This window comes from Artemia sp. Qi Xiang Cuo, chromosome 7, assembly GCF_049724085.1.
Source record: "Artemia sp. Qi Xiang Cuo chromosome 7, ASM4972408v1, whole genome shotgun sequence".
Classification (NCBI taxonomy): domain Eukaryota; kingdom Metazoa; phylum Arthropoda; class Branchiopoda; order Anostraca; family Artemiidae; genus Artemia; species Artemia sp. Qi Xiang Cuo.
In genome coordinates this window covers 75,574,452-75,589,813 of record NC_142800.1, presented here as the reverse complement: position 1 = coordinate 75,589,813, position 15,362 = coordinate 75,574,452, and the positions used below count along the sequence as shown (strand labels likewise).

The 15,362-nt window shown below is 36.4% G+C and overlaps 1 protein-coding gene across 1 annotated transcript in view; it reads right to left on the bottom strand.

The window, feature by feature from the left end:
* The window catches only part of LOC148950688 (lysosome-associated membrane glycoprotein 5), a 53,033-nt gene that overhangs the window by 16,097 nt on the left and 21,574 nt on the right, over positions 1–15,362 (bottom strand). The window contains exon 3 of the mRNA XM_089092570.1: positions 5,936–6,183. Within this exon, the coding sequence (XP_088948696.1) occupies positions 5,936–6,183 (248 nt within the window). The remainder of the gene's footprint in view (positions 1–5,935; positions 6,184–15,362) is intronic.

Sequence of the window (15,362 nt, the reverse complement as noted above, 5' to 3'; positions counted from 1 at the left end):
TTTATAGATCACCAACCACCTTGAATTAATAAGATACAATACAGATAAAATACAAAAAAGTAGATAATATACAAAAAAGTAATAGATAAAATACAAAAAAGTAGTTTTTTTTTACACGACAGTAAAGAGCAATACTAAACCTAAATTACGAGTAAGAATTGCTCCAAGTTTGAGTTGAACACCTAACTTTCAACCTCCCCCCACTTCCTCTGTCCTACCATTGTATCTCAGGAATCTCAGTTTTTTTAGTTGAGGATCCATATTTTTTTAAGGGGGGGGGGCAATTTATCGTAATATGCAGATTCTGCATCAAAATATTGTGATAGAAAAATTAAAATGAAGAATGAGAAGCTGAGGAAGTAGCAGCCGCCAATACTCATTACAAAAACGACAGACACAAACAGTAGCGAGCACAAATGATATTAAAAAGTACATAAATCAGATTTATAATTTAAATAAAAATAAATAGTATGCTATAGACCCCGAAGCCGCGCCGAAAATCGGCAGCGCGCCGCCGAACTTGCATCAGCGCGCTGACGCCGCCGCTGATTCTATCGGCGGCGGCGTCACTAATACGCCACCGTTTTTTTTTTGTCTTTTTTTGGTTATCGATATTGACCTCCGGGCTTCAATCGTCATCCCGGCTAATCTGTTTCTTAAAAATAAATACTGTCATCTTGGGCTCGCCATGTATATCGGTTCATAGGAAGGAGAAGAAGAAATTTTTCTTGAAACAAAAATTCTATCTTCCACTTTAAAATTCTGTTCATTTTTCTTTCTGATTTTTCGGATGAAAAGAGGTAGTTAAAAGAGCATTAGGCAATTCAGGATGTTGTCATAGGTAGCGCAATCGAGATGTCTAAGTAAAGAACAATGTTGGCACAATGTATTACTATGTTTTTTGTTTTTTTTTTCATACCAGGGCAATTCGTATCGAAGGAGTTGTCGTAGAAACTTCAAAAACGGCTCATTCGATTGGAAATTGGGATAACTAGTGCCTTTTTTAATAGTCAAAAGTGATTGGACGGCAGCTAACACCCCTTCCACGCCCACCCTTTCCCCAAACACATCCAATCAAAATTTTAAGATAGCCATTTTGTTCAGAGTAACTGATTTCCAGAGAGAAAATATGTTTTTTGAGGAGGTTACTCCCCCACAACCCTTAGGGCAAGGGTTTTGTAGTTATGCCCTGGAGGTATATAAGAACGATGTTGGCACAATGTATTATTTATTATTTTTCTTTTTGACCAGGGCACTTCATATCGAAGAAGTTGTCGTAGAAACTTTGAAAAGGGCTCATTCAATTAGAGATTGGAGTGGCTTGTGCCCTTTTTAATAGTCGAAAATGACTGGAAGGCAACTAACCCCCATCCACGCCCACCATTTCCCGAAACACATACAATCAAAATTTTGAGATAGCCATTTTGTTTAACGTAGTTGAAAGTTCTGGAAATTAGGTCCTAGAGGATGACAACCACCTTCACAGCCCTTAGGGTAAGGGTTGTAATTTATGCCCTGGGGGCATATACGGTGTTTATAGAAATTCTTGTCGTAGAAACTCAAAAAGAGATCATTAGTTTGGAAATCGAAAAGCCTAGTGCCCTTTTTAATGATCGAAAGTGATTGGAAGGCTTGACATTTTTATAGTAGAGATCGATGTGCGTATAATGTATCATTTTTTTGTTGTTGTTGTTGTTTAGACCAGGGCACTTCGTATTGAAGAAGTTATCACAAGAACTTTAAAAAGGACTCATTTGATTAAAAATAAAAAGAGCTGATGCCCTTTTTAATAGTCAAAAGTAAAAGAAAGGCAAATAATCCCCCTCCCACCCCCACCCACCCAAATGCCTTTTTTGTTTAAAATGTATATTTTCCTTTAGATTAAATAAGAAATCACTGTGTTTATTCTAATTACCAATAAGGCATCTCAGCAGTATCCCAAGAACGACTGAGGGTATTATGTTTAAACTTTTGGGGTTTCTTCTGCTCTTAAAATTTGACCAAATCAAAATAGCGTAAGTGTATCCAAGCTATCAAAGAAATTAAACAAATTTTTTTGCGAATGTTATCAAGTTTTCCATTTCAGGTCAACTAGAGGAGGTATGAAACTAAATTAAACACTATTTGTGTCCAGATTTTTATAAGGGTCTATGTTGTTAAATTTTGCTGAAAATTGTTTTCCAGCATACAAATAGCAGGCCAAACTATAAATTCTTAAAAAAACGAAAAGATTTAAAGTATGATTTTATTTTTACCTGAAAAGACTATGTCAATATAAAACGAACAGAAATTAATTAAAAAAAACTGTTTCAAAAAATTAGTTTTTTCAAAGAAAAGTAAAGAACTCCATTAAACCAAAAATGAGCAAAATTAAAGTCAAATAATCTACCAAGCGTGAAACTACCGCACATCGGCATCGATAAATAAATGAAACCCAAAATGAAGAAATATTATAATAAAAAGCTGGGGCAAATTTAAAATGAGCAGAGATTAGCATAAGTTGGGCTCAAAACCCCTTTGCATTCCGGAGGCCAGAACATAATTTGTACTTTACTGACAAAAATACAAATGAATATGCAATGTCATTTTAATATACATATACTGATATTTAGTAATCAAATTGTTAATATTATTTGATTTACTAAATTTATAAAAGTAAAAACATTTGTTTTTTTTCAGTAAAGTGTAAATTATGTTCTAGCCTTCGGAAGGCATAGGGTTTTGAGCCCAACTTATGTTAATTTCTGCTCGTTTTGAGTTTGACTCAGTTATTTATTATTATTTTTGTTCGTTTTGGGTTTCATTTATTTATCGATGCTGATTTGCGGTAGTTTCTCGCTTGGTAGATTATCTAGAGCTAGTATAGAAATATATATATAGAAATGAATTACATTTTTTTGCACAGTTAGCAGAGCACACTGAAGCTGAAGTAGCCTTAAACTTTGACTTGAAACGTTATATATTGACCCCTTCCTTCAGAAAAGAATTTCGGAGGGTTATTCCGTGTTGATAAGAAAAGAGGGTAAAGGTGCAGTTTGGTTCCTCCTGTAGTGTAGTGCGCAGGAGCCCTATGGTGAAGGTGCATGTTTGTTCTCCATTATAAAACAACTTATTTCAGCAGATACAAAGAAGAAGCCCATTTGCGGCATTCTGTGGGACCCCAAGGTACAGTACTAGTATCAGATCTCGCGAGTGGCAGCTTACGCTCGTCAAGTTCTGGCTGTACCGGCCACATTTGCCCCAGTTAAACGGCTTTTTAGCACGACAGGACTGATAGTGACTGCCAAAAGATCAATGGCTCCAGGCAGAGTGAACAAACTGACTTTTGTTACATCAATTGTAACTGAAGTGATGTAACCGCTGATTTAAAATTGTTGGTGTTGTTAAGCCATGGTATCTGATTTGTATACAGTGTTTTTTCGATGTTGTTATTTGTTTTGTTGTTGTTTTTTTTTTCACTTCCTTTTCGTATGTATTTTATGAACAGGAGATGTTTGAACTTCAAACTTTGAAAGTTATACACACATTAGCCCAAATCAGTAACAAGAAGGAAAAGACTAAACACGGGATTTTATAGGAACAATGCAATGTTAAACATAAACCCAACATAGGTTTCCCTGGGTCTAGTGGCTAAAAATGAGAATTCTACTTGGTCTGATCGACGGTGAACATAAACACTTTCCGCACGGCCCAAAAAATTCCTGTTTTGTCATATTGTTCTTGTATATTTTTTAGCCAACCATTTAAAAATCCTTACTAAAATCGAGGTTGAACGTGCTTGGTGACGTGGAATTTTTATTTTTATTTTTAAATAGAAAATTCGGCGCCCCCCAAAAAAATTTTTGACCCACGTGGGGCCCCGCCGCCGCCGATACTGAATCACACATTCGCCGCCGTCATTTCGGCGGGGCGCGGCTTCGGGGACTAGTATGCTAGCCCTAACGTTAATTACTTTATGCTATTTTTCGCTTTTAGCGGTTTTTCTGTTATTTTCATTTGATTTCTTTTTTAGAAATGAAGGAATAATAAGGGATAAATATCCTTTTTTGCTCTTTTAAATATTCTTAAAGTGGCTAGTTTCATATCAGCTATATTTTCTACTAAACGTCAATGAATAAGTAAATACAAAATTCATTCTTTTTTATTCTTAAAGGGTATTGCAATTCCAGTTGGAAATGAACGAAAAGGCAAGGGATATTCTCAAAGAGATACGTTTGAATGCTAAAGATATACAAGGATCTAAAATAAATCAGAACAGATATTTAGTAATAAAGGGGTAGTAAGAAAACTGGAAACAATTTTGAGAATCATTTATTTTCAAATTAGAAACAAATTTTATATTTCAAACTAGAAAGAATGAGAAAGAGATACATTTGTGGTTTAATTGTTTCTTTCCAATATATCAGCAATTCTTGTAAGTGCTAATTTTAAGAATTGTAAATTGGATCGTATCCACAGAAGCTTAGAGCACAGAGATATGTTCCTGTTAGTACTTAGTATTTGGTAGGATTGTGTGTATTGATCGTTGTAAGTAGCAACCTTCGAATGAGTCACCTTTGTTTGCTCCTTGAATCCTGAGCTTCGATTCAATTTTGTGGCTCCACACAGACATGAAACTATTATTATTACGCCAGAAATACAAAATCAGTAAAATTTATAATAGAAAACTGGAGATATTACTTCTTATTTTAGACCTCCTTCCAAAGTCAAAAATCGCCATTTATGGCAATTTCAAAATTATATGAGCTTTAAATATATTGGGTTGGTGTAACCCAAGCTCAATTAAGAGACAAGGTTTCTCATAGACCCACAGCCTCTGCCCAACCTAATTTTCAAAACTATAGGATATGATTTTTTTTTGCAATATAACTATTTTTATTTACCTACTACCTTGCCATACACCGACCTATTCTATTCAGTTTAATAGAGTACTAAAATATGTAAGTTAATTTGTATTTAATTGCAATTCCTAGGCACTGCAATTAGCAAGCTGCTTCCTTTGTTTCAGATCCCCATGGGTACAAGAGAACCAAACATTATTTGGAGACCTTTCTATAGAGAATCAAGACAAAGCGTTGCGATTACACACGTCCTAAAAGAGATAAATCGATGTTTTCTTCTGGAGACAAATTGTTTTTCTTGTAGATAACTGTAAGAACTAAAACCTAAAAGAAATGATGAAGCTAAAGAGAAACAGAAAGAAAAACAGCAAAAAGAGCAACAGCCTTTTTCAAACTACAGGACTAGTGAATAAGCACACATAAACTCAACCACGAATTTGCTAAACTTTGTATTTGCATTTATTAATATTTAACCAATAGGCTTCTTAGTCTTGTTTTCAATAGAAGAAAGAGAGAAAGAGAAAGAGAAAGAGAGCGAGAGAGAGAGAGAGAGAGAGAGATAGAGAGAGAGAGAGAGAGAGAGAGAGAGAGAGAGAGAGAGAGAGAGAGAGAGAGAGAGAGAGAGAGAGAGAGAGAGAGAGAGAGAGAGAGAGAGAGAGAGAGAGAGAGAGAGATCGTAACCCAGATTGCATGTATTTTTAGCTTGTTATACAAACAACTGAACATACGAAACGTATGAATGACTACTGGGACATAGGCTGGGAGACTCCTTTTGCTCTGAGTTACCATTTCTTTTATTTACTATTATTTCCATAGGTTTTTCGCAGAAGTTGCCTTTATTATGGAGCTTTGATAAATTAGTAAATAATCAAACGCAGCTAGTAAGCTAACTTTAGATACAAAATGAATAAAGTCAGTCCTCTGTATAGAATTTTAAGCTCGGCTGCAAAACGTTTGGGGCCATTTTTTAATTAAGGATTCAGTATATACGACACTTTGACATAGCACGGTAGTATATTAGCCTAAGAAGAGTGTAGCACATTTATGGTACGCATCTGTTGATTCACTTTTGATTCAAAGTAACAAAAACTTACTCTTGCATATATCAAGCAAAGGCTAAAATTTCCCCACATCAAGCTCTGCTGAGTCTCATCGTCAATTTGTTGTGAGCAAGTACCATTAGATGCAACGTTGTCTGGCATTTGAATTTCAATCTCGTCTACTTTGTCACTTCCCTTGTATCGTAGCAAGAGTACAACTTCTAACTTTGCCATCGTACAAACTTGTCCTCTGATATCAGTAACAACATGTAAGTGATCGTCATCATGCTCCTCATCGTCAGCTAAAAGAGAATAACTATATTTGTAAATTTTCTGTATGTTTATTATAATATTTGGCAAATTAAATACTAAAAACTTAATTCATTTGACATTTGTGTCTTTTGTGATTAACTTTTTTGTGATAAACTTTTGTGCCATACTTTTTAATGTATGTACGGCATTCAGACAAAACAAAAACCAGCTATTCTGTTAGCTAGAGTTTTATCGGCAGGTAATCTAGACTAATAATGCTTCCACAGATTGCCTAATCTTCTTAGTAAGCACAATACTAGGGTTTCAGATCTTCTGAAACGAGCCTTTGAGATTAATTTCATCGCCCTTAAGTGAAATTAAATTATTGTACGTTGATTTGGTACTTGTGTCTTATAGCCACCACACCCAAGAAGTGAAGTTGGGTTAATCCGAATGAAACAATTTTTACTTCATAATATGTAGAATAATTGTAGCTAACATATTTTGCATGCAGAACGGTTATACTTTACCCCCCCCCCCTAATGTGCAAATATATAGCCAGAGTTATTTATTTTCCAGCTATTCTCGCAATGCGGCTCACTTGTTTCAACCCGTGTACCTGTAAATCGAATCAACTGTGACGAAACAAAAACTGGAAAACAGGTTATGGGTGGGAAAATGCAGTGAAAATATATAATTTGGGCTATGTATTTGCACATTAGGAGGAAGGGGGGGTAAAGTATAGCCAGTTTGCATGCAAAATGTGTTAGCTACAATTATTCTGCATATTAATAATAATAATAATAATTTATTATAAGCCAAAAAACAGGCCATAAAGAACAGTATTCTTAATTACACTCCACAAGAAAAATAACATAAATATCAAGTTTCACTCATTGAAATCAACGCTTCATTTACATATTTATATAACTGCCTGATTGTCCTTTTTACAGTCGTTTTCGGAATCCCCGGGAACTCCAAGTTACCACCCACAAAATACTTTTCCCTTAATAGAGAAAGTTGCTGGCACTCGGTGAGAATATGGGCCACATCCTCAATACCTAGGTTACATCTGGGGCAAGAGTATTATGAAGTAAGAGTTGTTTCATTAGGATTAACCCAACTTCACTTCTTGGGTGTGGTGGCTATAAGACACAAGTACCGTTGATTTAATTTTGTCTTTACAATGAAGGTCTGGCTTGGAGGGGGGGGGGGTGATATTAACATGAATTTATCTTCAGTACACTGTTTTAGAAGTATTTCTCTTGGGAGGAATTTTCTATTGTGGGATTTCCACGTGCAAAAAAAATTCCAAGAAGAGAGCTTGAGATTCTCAGGCATCATTTACAAAACAATCTGAAACCGAATTAAAAAACTGGCAATTTTTTTATATTCATTAAATAAAACTTTCCAAAAAGTAAGTTTTCAAAGAAAAGTAAAGGCTGAGTTTAAATTTTAAATTTAAACTCAGCAGATACAAATACCTGTTAAAAGTCAAACTCAAAACGACCAGAAATTACTATTACAGAATCAATTAAATCAAAACGAACAGAAATTAAATAAAAAATCATAACAAAAAACATACAACAAGTAACAATATAAATGAATAAATAGATCTTAAAGCGAGTAATGCTTCGAATGAATATGAAAATCAAACTTAAAACAAGAGAAAAATATTTTCCTATTGAAGTATAAATGAAACTTAAAACGAACAGAAATTAAATAAACAATCAATGCAAACAAACATACAATATATATTAATGTAAATGAATAAACAAATTTTAAAACGAGTGAAACTTAAACTGATTATGCAAATCAAGCTTGAAGCGAACAAAAATCACTACAAACAAGAGTTTGGGTATCGCCTCCTTCTCTCACTGTAAAAGTCTATAACCTACTGCGTCATTGGCGCTTTACTGAAAACCAATTTTATGACAAACATTTTCTTTTGTACTTAATATTGAAAATAAACATTAAAATTATAGTAAAATTTTGAACTGATGAGCTTTGAGCAATTAAGACCATTATACATCAGATATTCAGTTTAATTTATTTGCTCTTTCTAAAGTTGTTCAAGACGAAGTTGTTTCCAGTTCTTACAGCATTGAAAATAAAAATGAAATTACAGTGAAATAAATTCTTTGACTGATGGATCTTTCAACAATTATTATTATTAAACATCAAATATTCAATTTGATTTAGGCTATAGACTTTTACAGTAAGAGAAGGACGCAATACCCAAACTCTTGTTTGTAGTGATTATTGTTCGTTTCAAGTTTGATTTGCATATTAAGTTTAAGTTTCACTCGTTTTAAGATTTATTTATTTGTTTACATTAATATCTATTATATGTTTGTTTGCATTGATTATTTATTTAATTTCTATTCGTTTTAAGTTTCATTTATACTTCAATAGCAAAATATTTTTTTCTTTTTAAGCTTGATTTTCATATTCAATCTAAGCATTATTCGCTTTATTTAATTTCTGTTCGTTTTGGGTTTCATTTATTCTTTAATAGTAATTTCTGGTCGTTTTTAATTTGAATTTTAACAGGTATTTGTATCTGCTAAGCTTAAGTTTAAAATGGCCTTTACTTTTCTTTAAAAAACTTATTTTCCGGAAAGTTTTTTTAATAGTTTTTGTTCGTTTTTGATTGCAAAAAGTTTCAAGTTTTTAAACATTCCTTATTTCAAAATCAAGCTTTAAAAAAAAAATTCAAATGTTGATCAAAGTATCAAAACTGGCATCAAAGTAACAATATCAAAGTGAAAAAATGGGTTTGTGTCATCCTCGGAAATTTATCATCTGATGTTTCAACTATTTTTAACAAAATGGCTGTCTAAAAATTTGCATGGGATGGGTTTGGGGGAAAAGGAGCGGCGGGGGGAGGGGGTAATTGCCCTTCGGTCTCTTTTAACTCTTTAAAAGTGAACTAGAAATTTCTATTCTCAATCAAATGAGCCCTCTCTGAAGTTTATACGAGCACCCCTTCTATAAGAGCCATACATATCCCCAGAGTATAAATTACAACGCCTGTCTCTGGGCCCTGGCGGGTTGTGTCGACCCCGGAATTTTAATACCTGATGTTTGAACTATTGCCTCTGATCTTTTTTTACTCTGAGAAAATGAACTAGAACTTTTAGTTTCCATTTAAATGAGCCCTCTCCGAAGTTTATACGAGCATCCATTTCATAAGAACCATATATGGCCCCAGGACAAAGCTTACAATGCCTACCCCCCCCCCCGAGCCTTCGGGGGTTGTGTCGACACCAGAGTTTTTGTTATCTGATCTTTGAACTATTTATAAAAAGGTTATCTCAAAATTTTTATCGGTTGCATTTGGGGGAAAAGGGGAATGGGGGGATAGTTTCCCTCTGATCTCATTTGACTCTTAAAAATTGAACTACAACTTTCAATTTTCATTCAAATCAGCCCTTACGGAAGTTTTTACGAGCATCCCTTCCATAAGAACCATATATGCCCCCAGGGTATAGATTGCAACGCCTGCCCACAGACCCTGGGTGGTTGTGTCGACACCGGAGTTTTTTTTATTTGACCTTTGAACTATTTTTAACAAAATGGCTGTTTCAAAATTTTTCGGGTGCATTTGGGGGAAAAGGGGCGTGGGGGGATAGTTGCCCTCTGATCTCTTTTGACTCTTAAAAACTGAACTACAACTTTCAATTTCCAATCAAATGAGCCCTCTCGGAAGTTTATACGAGGATCCCTTATGCCCCCAGGCATAACTTACAACGCCTATCCCGGGCCCCACAGAATTGTGTCGACCCGGAGTTTTCATTATATGATCTTTGAACCATTTTGAAAAAATGGCTCTCTCAAAGTTCTTAACGGATGGGTTTGAGGAAAATAGGGCATGGATGGGGGGGGGGGGGCTAATTGCCCTCCGATCTCTTTTTACTCTTGAAAATTGAACGAGAACTTTTTATTTCCAATCATATGACCCCTCTCCGAAGTTTATACGAGCATCTCTTCCACAAGAACTATATATGCTCCCGGAGCATTACTTACAATGCCTGCCACCAGGATCTGGGGGATTGTGTCAACCCTGGAGTTTTCATCATATGATCTTTGAACTACCTTTTTAAAAATGGCTATCTCAAAGTTCTTATCGGAGTGGTTCGAGGAAAAAAGGGCATGCCTCCGGGCCCTGGGGGATTGTGTCGACCCCGGAGTTTTCATTATATGATCTTTTAACTATTTTTTTAAAAATGGCTATCTCAAAGTTCTTATCGGATGGGTTTGAGGAAAAAAGGGCATGGAGGGGGAGGAGGCTATTTACCCTCTTATATCTTTTGACTCTTTAAAAGTGAACTAGAAATTTCAATTTCCGATCAAATGAGCCCTCTCCGAAGCTTATACGAGCATACCTTCCATAAGAACCATATATGCTGCCCCGGTCCCTGGGGGGTTGCGTCGACACAGGAATTTTTCTTATCTGACCTTTGAACTATTTTTAACGACATGGCTATACGTAAAGGATTTTTGTTATATTATCATTGAACTATTTTTAACAAAATGGCTACCTCAAATTTTTTATCAGATGTATTTGGGGAAAAGGGCTTGGGGAGGGCTAGTTGCCCTCCGATCACTTTTGACTCTTAAAAAGGCCACTAGAACTCTTGATTTCCAACAGAATGAGCCCTCTTTGAGGTTTATATGACGACCCCTTCTTTATGAAGTGCCTCTGGGAAAAAATAAATGGAGTGTGGGGGGAGGTTAGCTGCCCTCCGATCACTTTTGACCCTTAAAAAATGAACTACAACTTCAAATTTCCAATCAAATGAGCCCTATAAACCATACATACCCCCAGGGCATAACTTACAACGCCTACCCCCGGGCCCTGGGGGGTTTTGTCGACACCGGAGTTTGTTATCTGAACTTTGAACTATTTTTACCAAATGTCTATCTCAAAATTTTTATATGATGCATTTAGGGCGTGGAGGGGTGACTAGCTGCCCTCCTATCTCTTTTGACCCTTAAAAAGTGAACAAGAACTTTCAATTTCCAATCAAATGAGCCCTCTCTGAAGTTTATACGAGCATCCCTTCATAAGAACTATATATACCCCAGAGCATTACTCATGACGCCTGCTTCCGGGCCCTGGGGGGTTGCGTGGACACAGGAGTTTTTTTTATCTGACGATTGAACTATTTTTAATGAAATGGCTGTTTTAAAAAACTTATCGGATGGGCCTGGGGAAAAAGGGTGTGTGCGGGGGGGGGGCAGTTGCCCTCGGATATCTTTTGACTCTTGAAAAGTAAACAAGAACTTTCAATTTCCAATCAAATGAGCCCTCTCTGAAGTTTATAGGAGCATCCTTTTCATAAGAATCATATACGCCCCCAGAACAACACTTAAAACGCCCAATCCCTGGGCCCAGGGGGGTTGTGTTGACACCGGAATTTTGTTATCTAGTTTTTGAACAATTTTCAAAACACTGGCTATCTCAAAATTTGGAGGGGTTGGGTTTGGGGGAAAAAAGGCGTTTGGGGGGGGGCTAGTTGCCCTTAACTCTCTTGACTCTTAAAAAGTTAACTAGAACTTTCAATTTCCAATCAAATGAGCCATCTATAAAGTTAATATGAGCATCCCTTTCATAAGAACCTTGGCTTCAGGGAAAAACTTAGAACGCCTTCCCCTGGGCCCTGGGGGGTTGTATTGACACCGGAGTTTTTCTTATCCAACCTTTGAGCTAATTTTAACAAAATGTCTATCTTAAAATTTTCATCAGATGGTTTTGGAAAAAGAAGACTTGGGGAGGGGGGAGGGGGGATAGTTGCCCTCGGATCTCTTTCGACTATTAAAAAGTGAGATCAAACTTTCAATTTCCAATCAAATGAGCCCTCTCTGAAATTTATACGAGCATCCCTTTCATAAGAACAATATATGCCCCAGGGCATAACTTACAACGCCTGCCCACAGGCCCAGGGGGTTGCGTTGACACTTGAGTTTTTATCTGAATTTTGAACAATTTTAACTTAATAGCTATCTCAAAATTTGTATCGAATGCATTACGGGAAAAAAGGGCGTTGAAGGGGGGGCGTAGTTGCCCTCCAATCTCTTTTGACTCTCAAAAACTGAACTATAACTTTAAATTTCCAATCAAATGAGCCCTTTCTGAAGTTTTTACGAGCATCCCTTCCATAAAAAATATATATTCCCCCAGGACATAATTTACAACGCCTGCCCTCGGGCCCTGAGGGGCTGCGTCGACTCCTGTGTCGGTCTTAGAACTATTTAAAAAAAAAATAGCTATCTCTAAGTTCTTATTCGATAGGTTTGAGGAAAAAAGGGCTCGGTACCCTCCAATCTCTGTTGACTCTTAAAAAGTGAACTAGAACTTTCAATTTTTAATCAAATGAGCCCTCTTTGAAGTTTATTCGAGCATTCCTTCCATGAGAACCATATACGCGTATGCCCCCAGGGCATAACTTATAAGGCCTGTCCCTGAGCTCTAGGAGAGTTCCTCGACACTGAAGTTTTTGGCATCCTGCCTTTGAACCGCATCTCAGAAAACGAGTACCCCAAAATTTTTATCAGATGCATTTGCGAAAAAAAGGTTGTTTTTTTTTGGGGGGGGGGCTGGTTACCCCCGATATCTTTTGACGCCTAAAAAGACGACATGGACTTTCAGCTTTCAATCTGATGAACCTTCATTGAAGTCTATACAAGCAATCCTTCCATCAGACCCATATATACCCCCAGTGCATAACTTATAACCCTTGCCCTGAAGACTTTGGGGGGAGTGTCCTGCTCAAAGATATAATTTCCAGAACTTTCAACTAAGCTGAACAAAATGCCTATCTCAAAATTTTTATTGGATGTGTTTGGGGAAATGGTGGGCGTGAAAGGCGTGTTAGTTGTCTTCCATTCATTTTTGACTATCAAAAAGGGCACTAGCCATTTAAATTTCCAATCGAATGAGCCGTTTTGAAATTTCTACGACAACGCTTTCTATAAAAACCTTATATGCCCCCAGGGCATAACTTACAACCCTCGGCCTGAGGGATTTGGTGGCGGGGGGGGGGGGATATCATCCTCAAAGACCTAATTTCCAGAATTTTCAACTACGTTGAACAAAATGGCTATCTCAAAATTTTGATTGGATTTGTTTCGGGAAAAGGTGGGGGGGAGAGGGGGGTTAGTTGCCCTCCAATCACTTTCAACTATTAAAAAGGGCACTAGTCCTTTGAATTTCAAATCGAATGAGTCCTTTTTGAAGTTTTTACGACAAAGCATTCTATAAACACCTTATATGCCCCCAGAGCATAACTTACAACCCGTGCCCTGAGGGATGTGGGTGGGGGGGTGAGTTTCCTCCTCTAAAACCTAATTTATATATGGAAATCAATTACGTAGAGCAAAATGGCTATATCAAATTTTGATTGGATGTTTTTGGGGAAATGGTGGGCGTGGAAGGGATGTTAGTTGCCTTCCAATCACCTTTGACCCTTTAAAGCACTAGAACTCTAGATTTCCAATCGAATGAGTCCCCTTTGAAGTTTATACGACGACCTCTTCCATATGAAGTGCCTCTGGGAAAAAATAATAATAATAAATAAATAATAAAACATTGGAGCCGTATGACCTTAATTATAGGCTATGCTATAGCCTTGCCTCTGATGTTGCTCGTTACAATAAAAATTTTCTAATGATATAAAACAATTTTTATCCCTAGTTCACTGTCCTTTTTGTTTCAGCAGTCGTGTTTCAAGTGAAAGGGGGGGGGCTAAAAATGTTATTTTAATGATATTTGACGATCAGTCAAACCAACCGAGGTTATTGAAACAAAAAGCCGGGTGAATTCAAATAATAAGCTTTGTAGCATTAAAATACTTATCTATTAGCCAATACACTCTTGAGAATTTGGATCTACAAAATCAGACAATAACCGGTTTATTGCTGTTTGTATACGGAGACAATTACCTTCAGCGCCATGGAAAACTACATTGTAGCTATATTTTAACAAATATTTGGTTGGTATTTTGGTTTTGTTATGTTAAGTTACATTTTGCATGCAGCTCCGCTAATGTATACAGACCAAATTGTGTATGTCCTATCTATCTCCCAAGCGTCTTAATTGTTTCAGCCCCGTACCTGTAAATCCAAATTCTCGAGTGTGTACTGGATAACAGGTGTAACAAGCGACGGGCAGAGGATGGAGCAGCCCTTCTTTTATTAAGAACTAGCTTTGTTCGTTTTAAGTTATAATGTTGCTCCTAACTTTCATTTAAAAAAAAAATTAAATTTGATTTCCTACTTTTTTTGCAACTAAGGCCTCAAATCCCCCCTCCTCCTTGGAACATTACCTTTACCAATAAACATTTATCGCGTAAAGAATCCTTCCTAAGAAAATACCCCTTCAACGGTTAATATTCTCTCCGATGAATCCCCATGTTCCTTCATCCGACAAAAAAACATATGATTTCATGGAACATCAAGGAATTTCCCGACAATTTTGGCGTTAGATTATGTTGAAAATTAAAAAAAAAAAAATTTCTCAACTGAAATTAAGGGGTAACATAAAAACTTAAAATACACAGAAATTATTCCATATGTGAGGTGGATTAATCTGACTTCAATGTATCGCTCTTAACCTTCAAAAATTCACTTATCAAACTTGATAAGTGTGGTACGACAACCATGGCATCCATCCGGTGATTTTGAACGCCTCTTCTCTTTACCTTCTCCAGATTTCTTTATGTATCCATTTTGAGCTGGGTTAACTCTGCCTGAGCTTGCAGAGTCACGGCACTGACCCCTGTCCCAAACCAAATAACCAGTAATCCAGGACTTGAGGCTTAGCCCTAAAAGATGTAAGATTGCAATTTGAGCCCGCCACCCCCTGTTGAGCAGTAAGATGAGTAGAAAAATAGAGCGGTGTTCCATTTTAGTATCATTAATTCTGTTAGCGTTATTCATACAATTACTGAAAAAAAGGATCTTTATGACCACTATTCGTGAATTTAGACAAGCCGCTACACAAATCAGGAAGGACTTAAATTAGATTTTAATCGATTAAAGAAATTGCTCTTAAACTTCGAACTTAAACAGATTATATTTTAGCCTAAATCGATTTTTTTTTTTTTTTACAGTCTCGTGGGCCGATCTTAAAATATTGATCTGCTTCAAAAAATGACACTGCATTTCTGAAGAGAAAAACGAATAAACTTGGAAAAGACCCAACTATTCTGGAACTCAAATATTA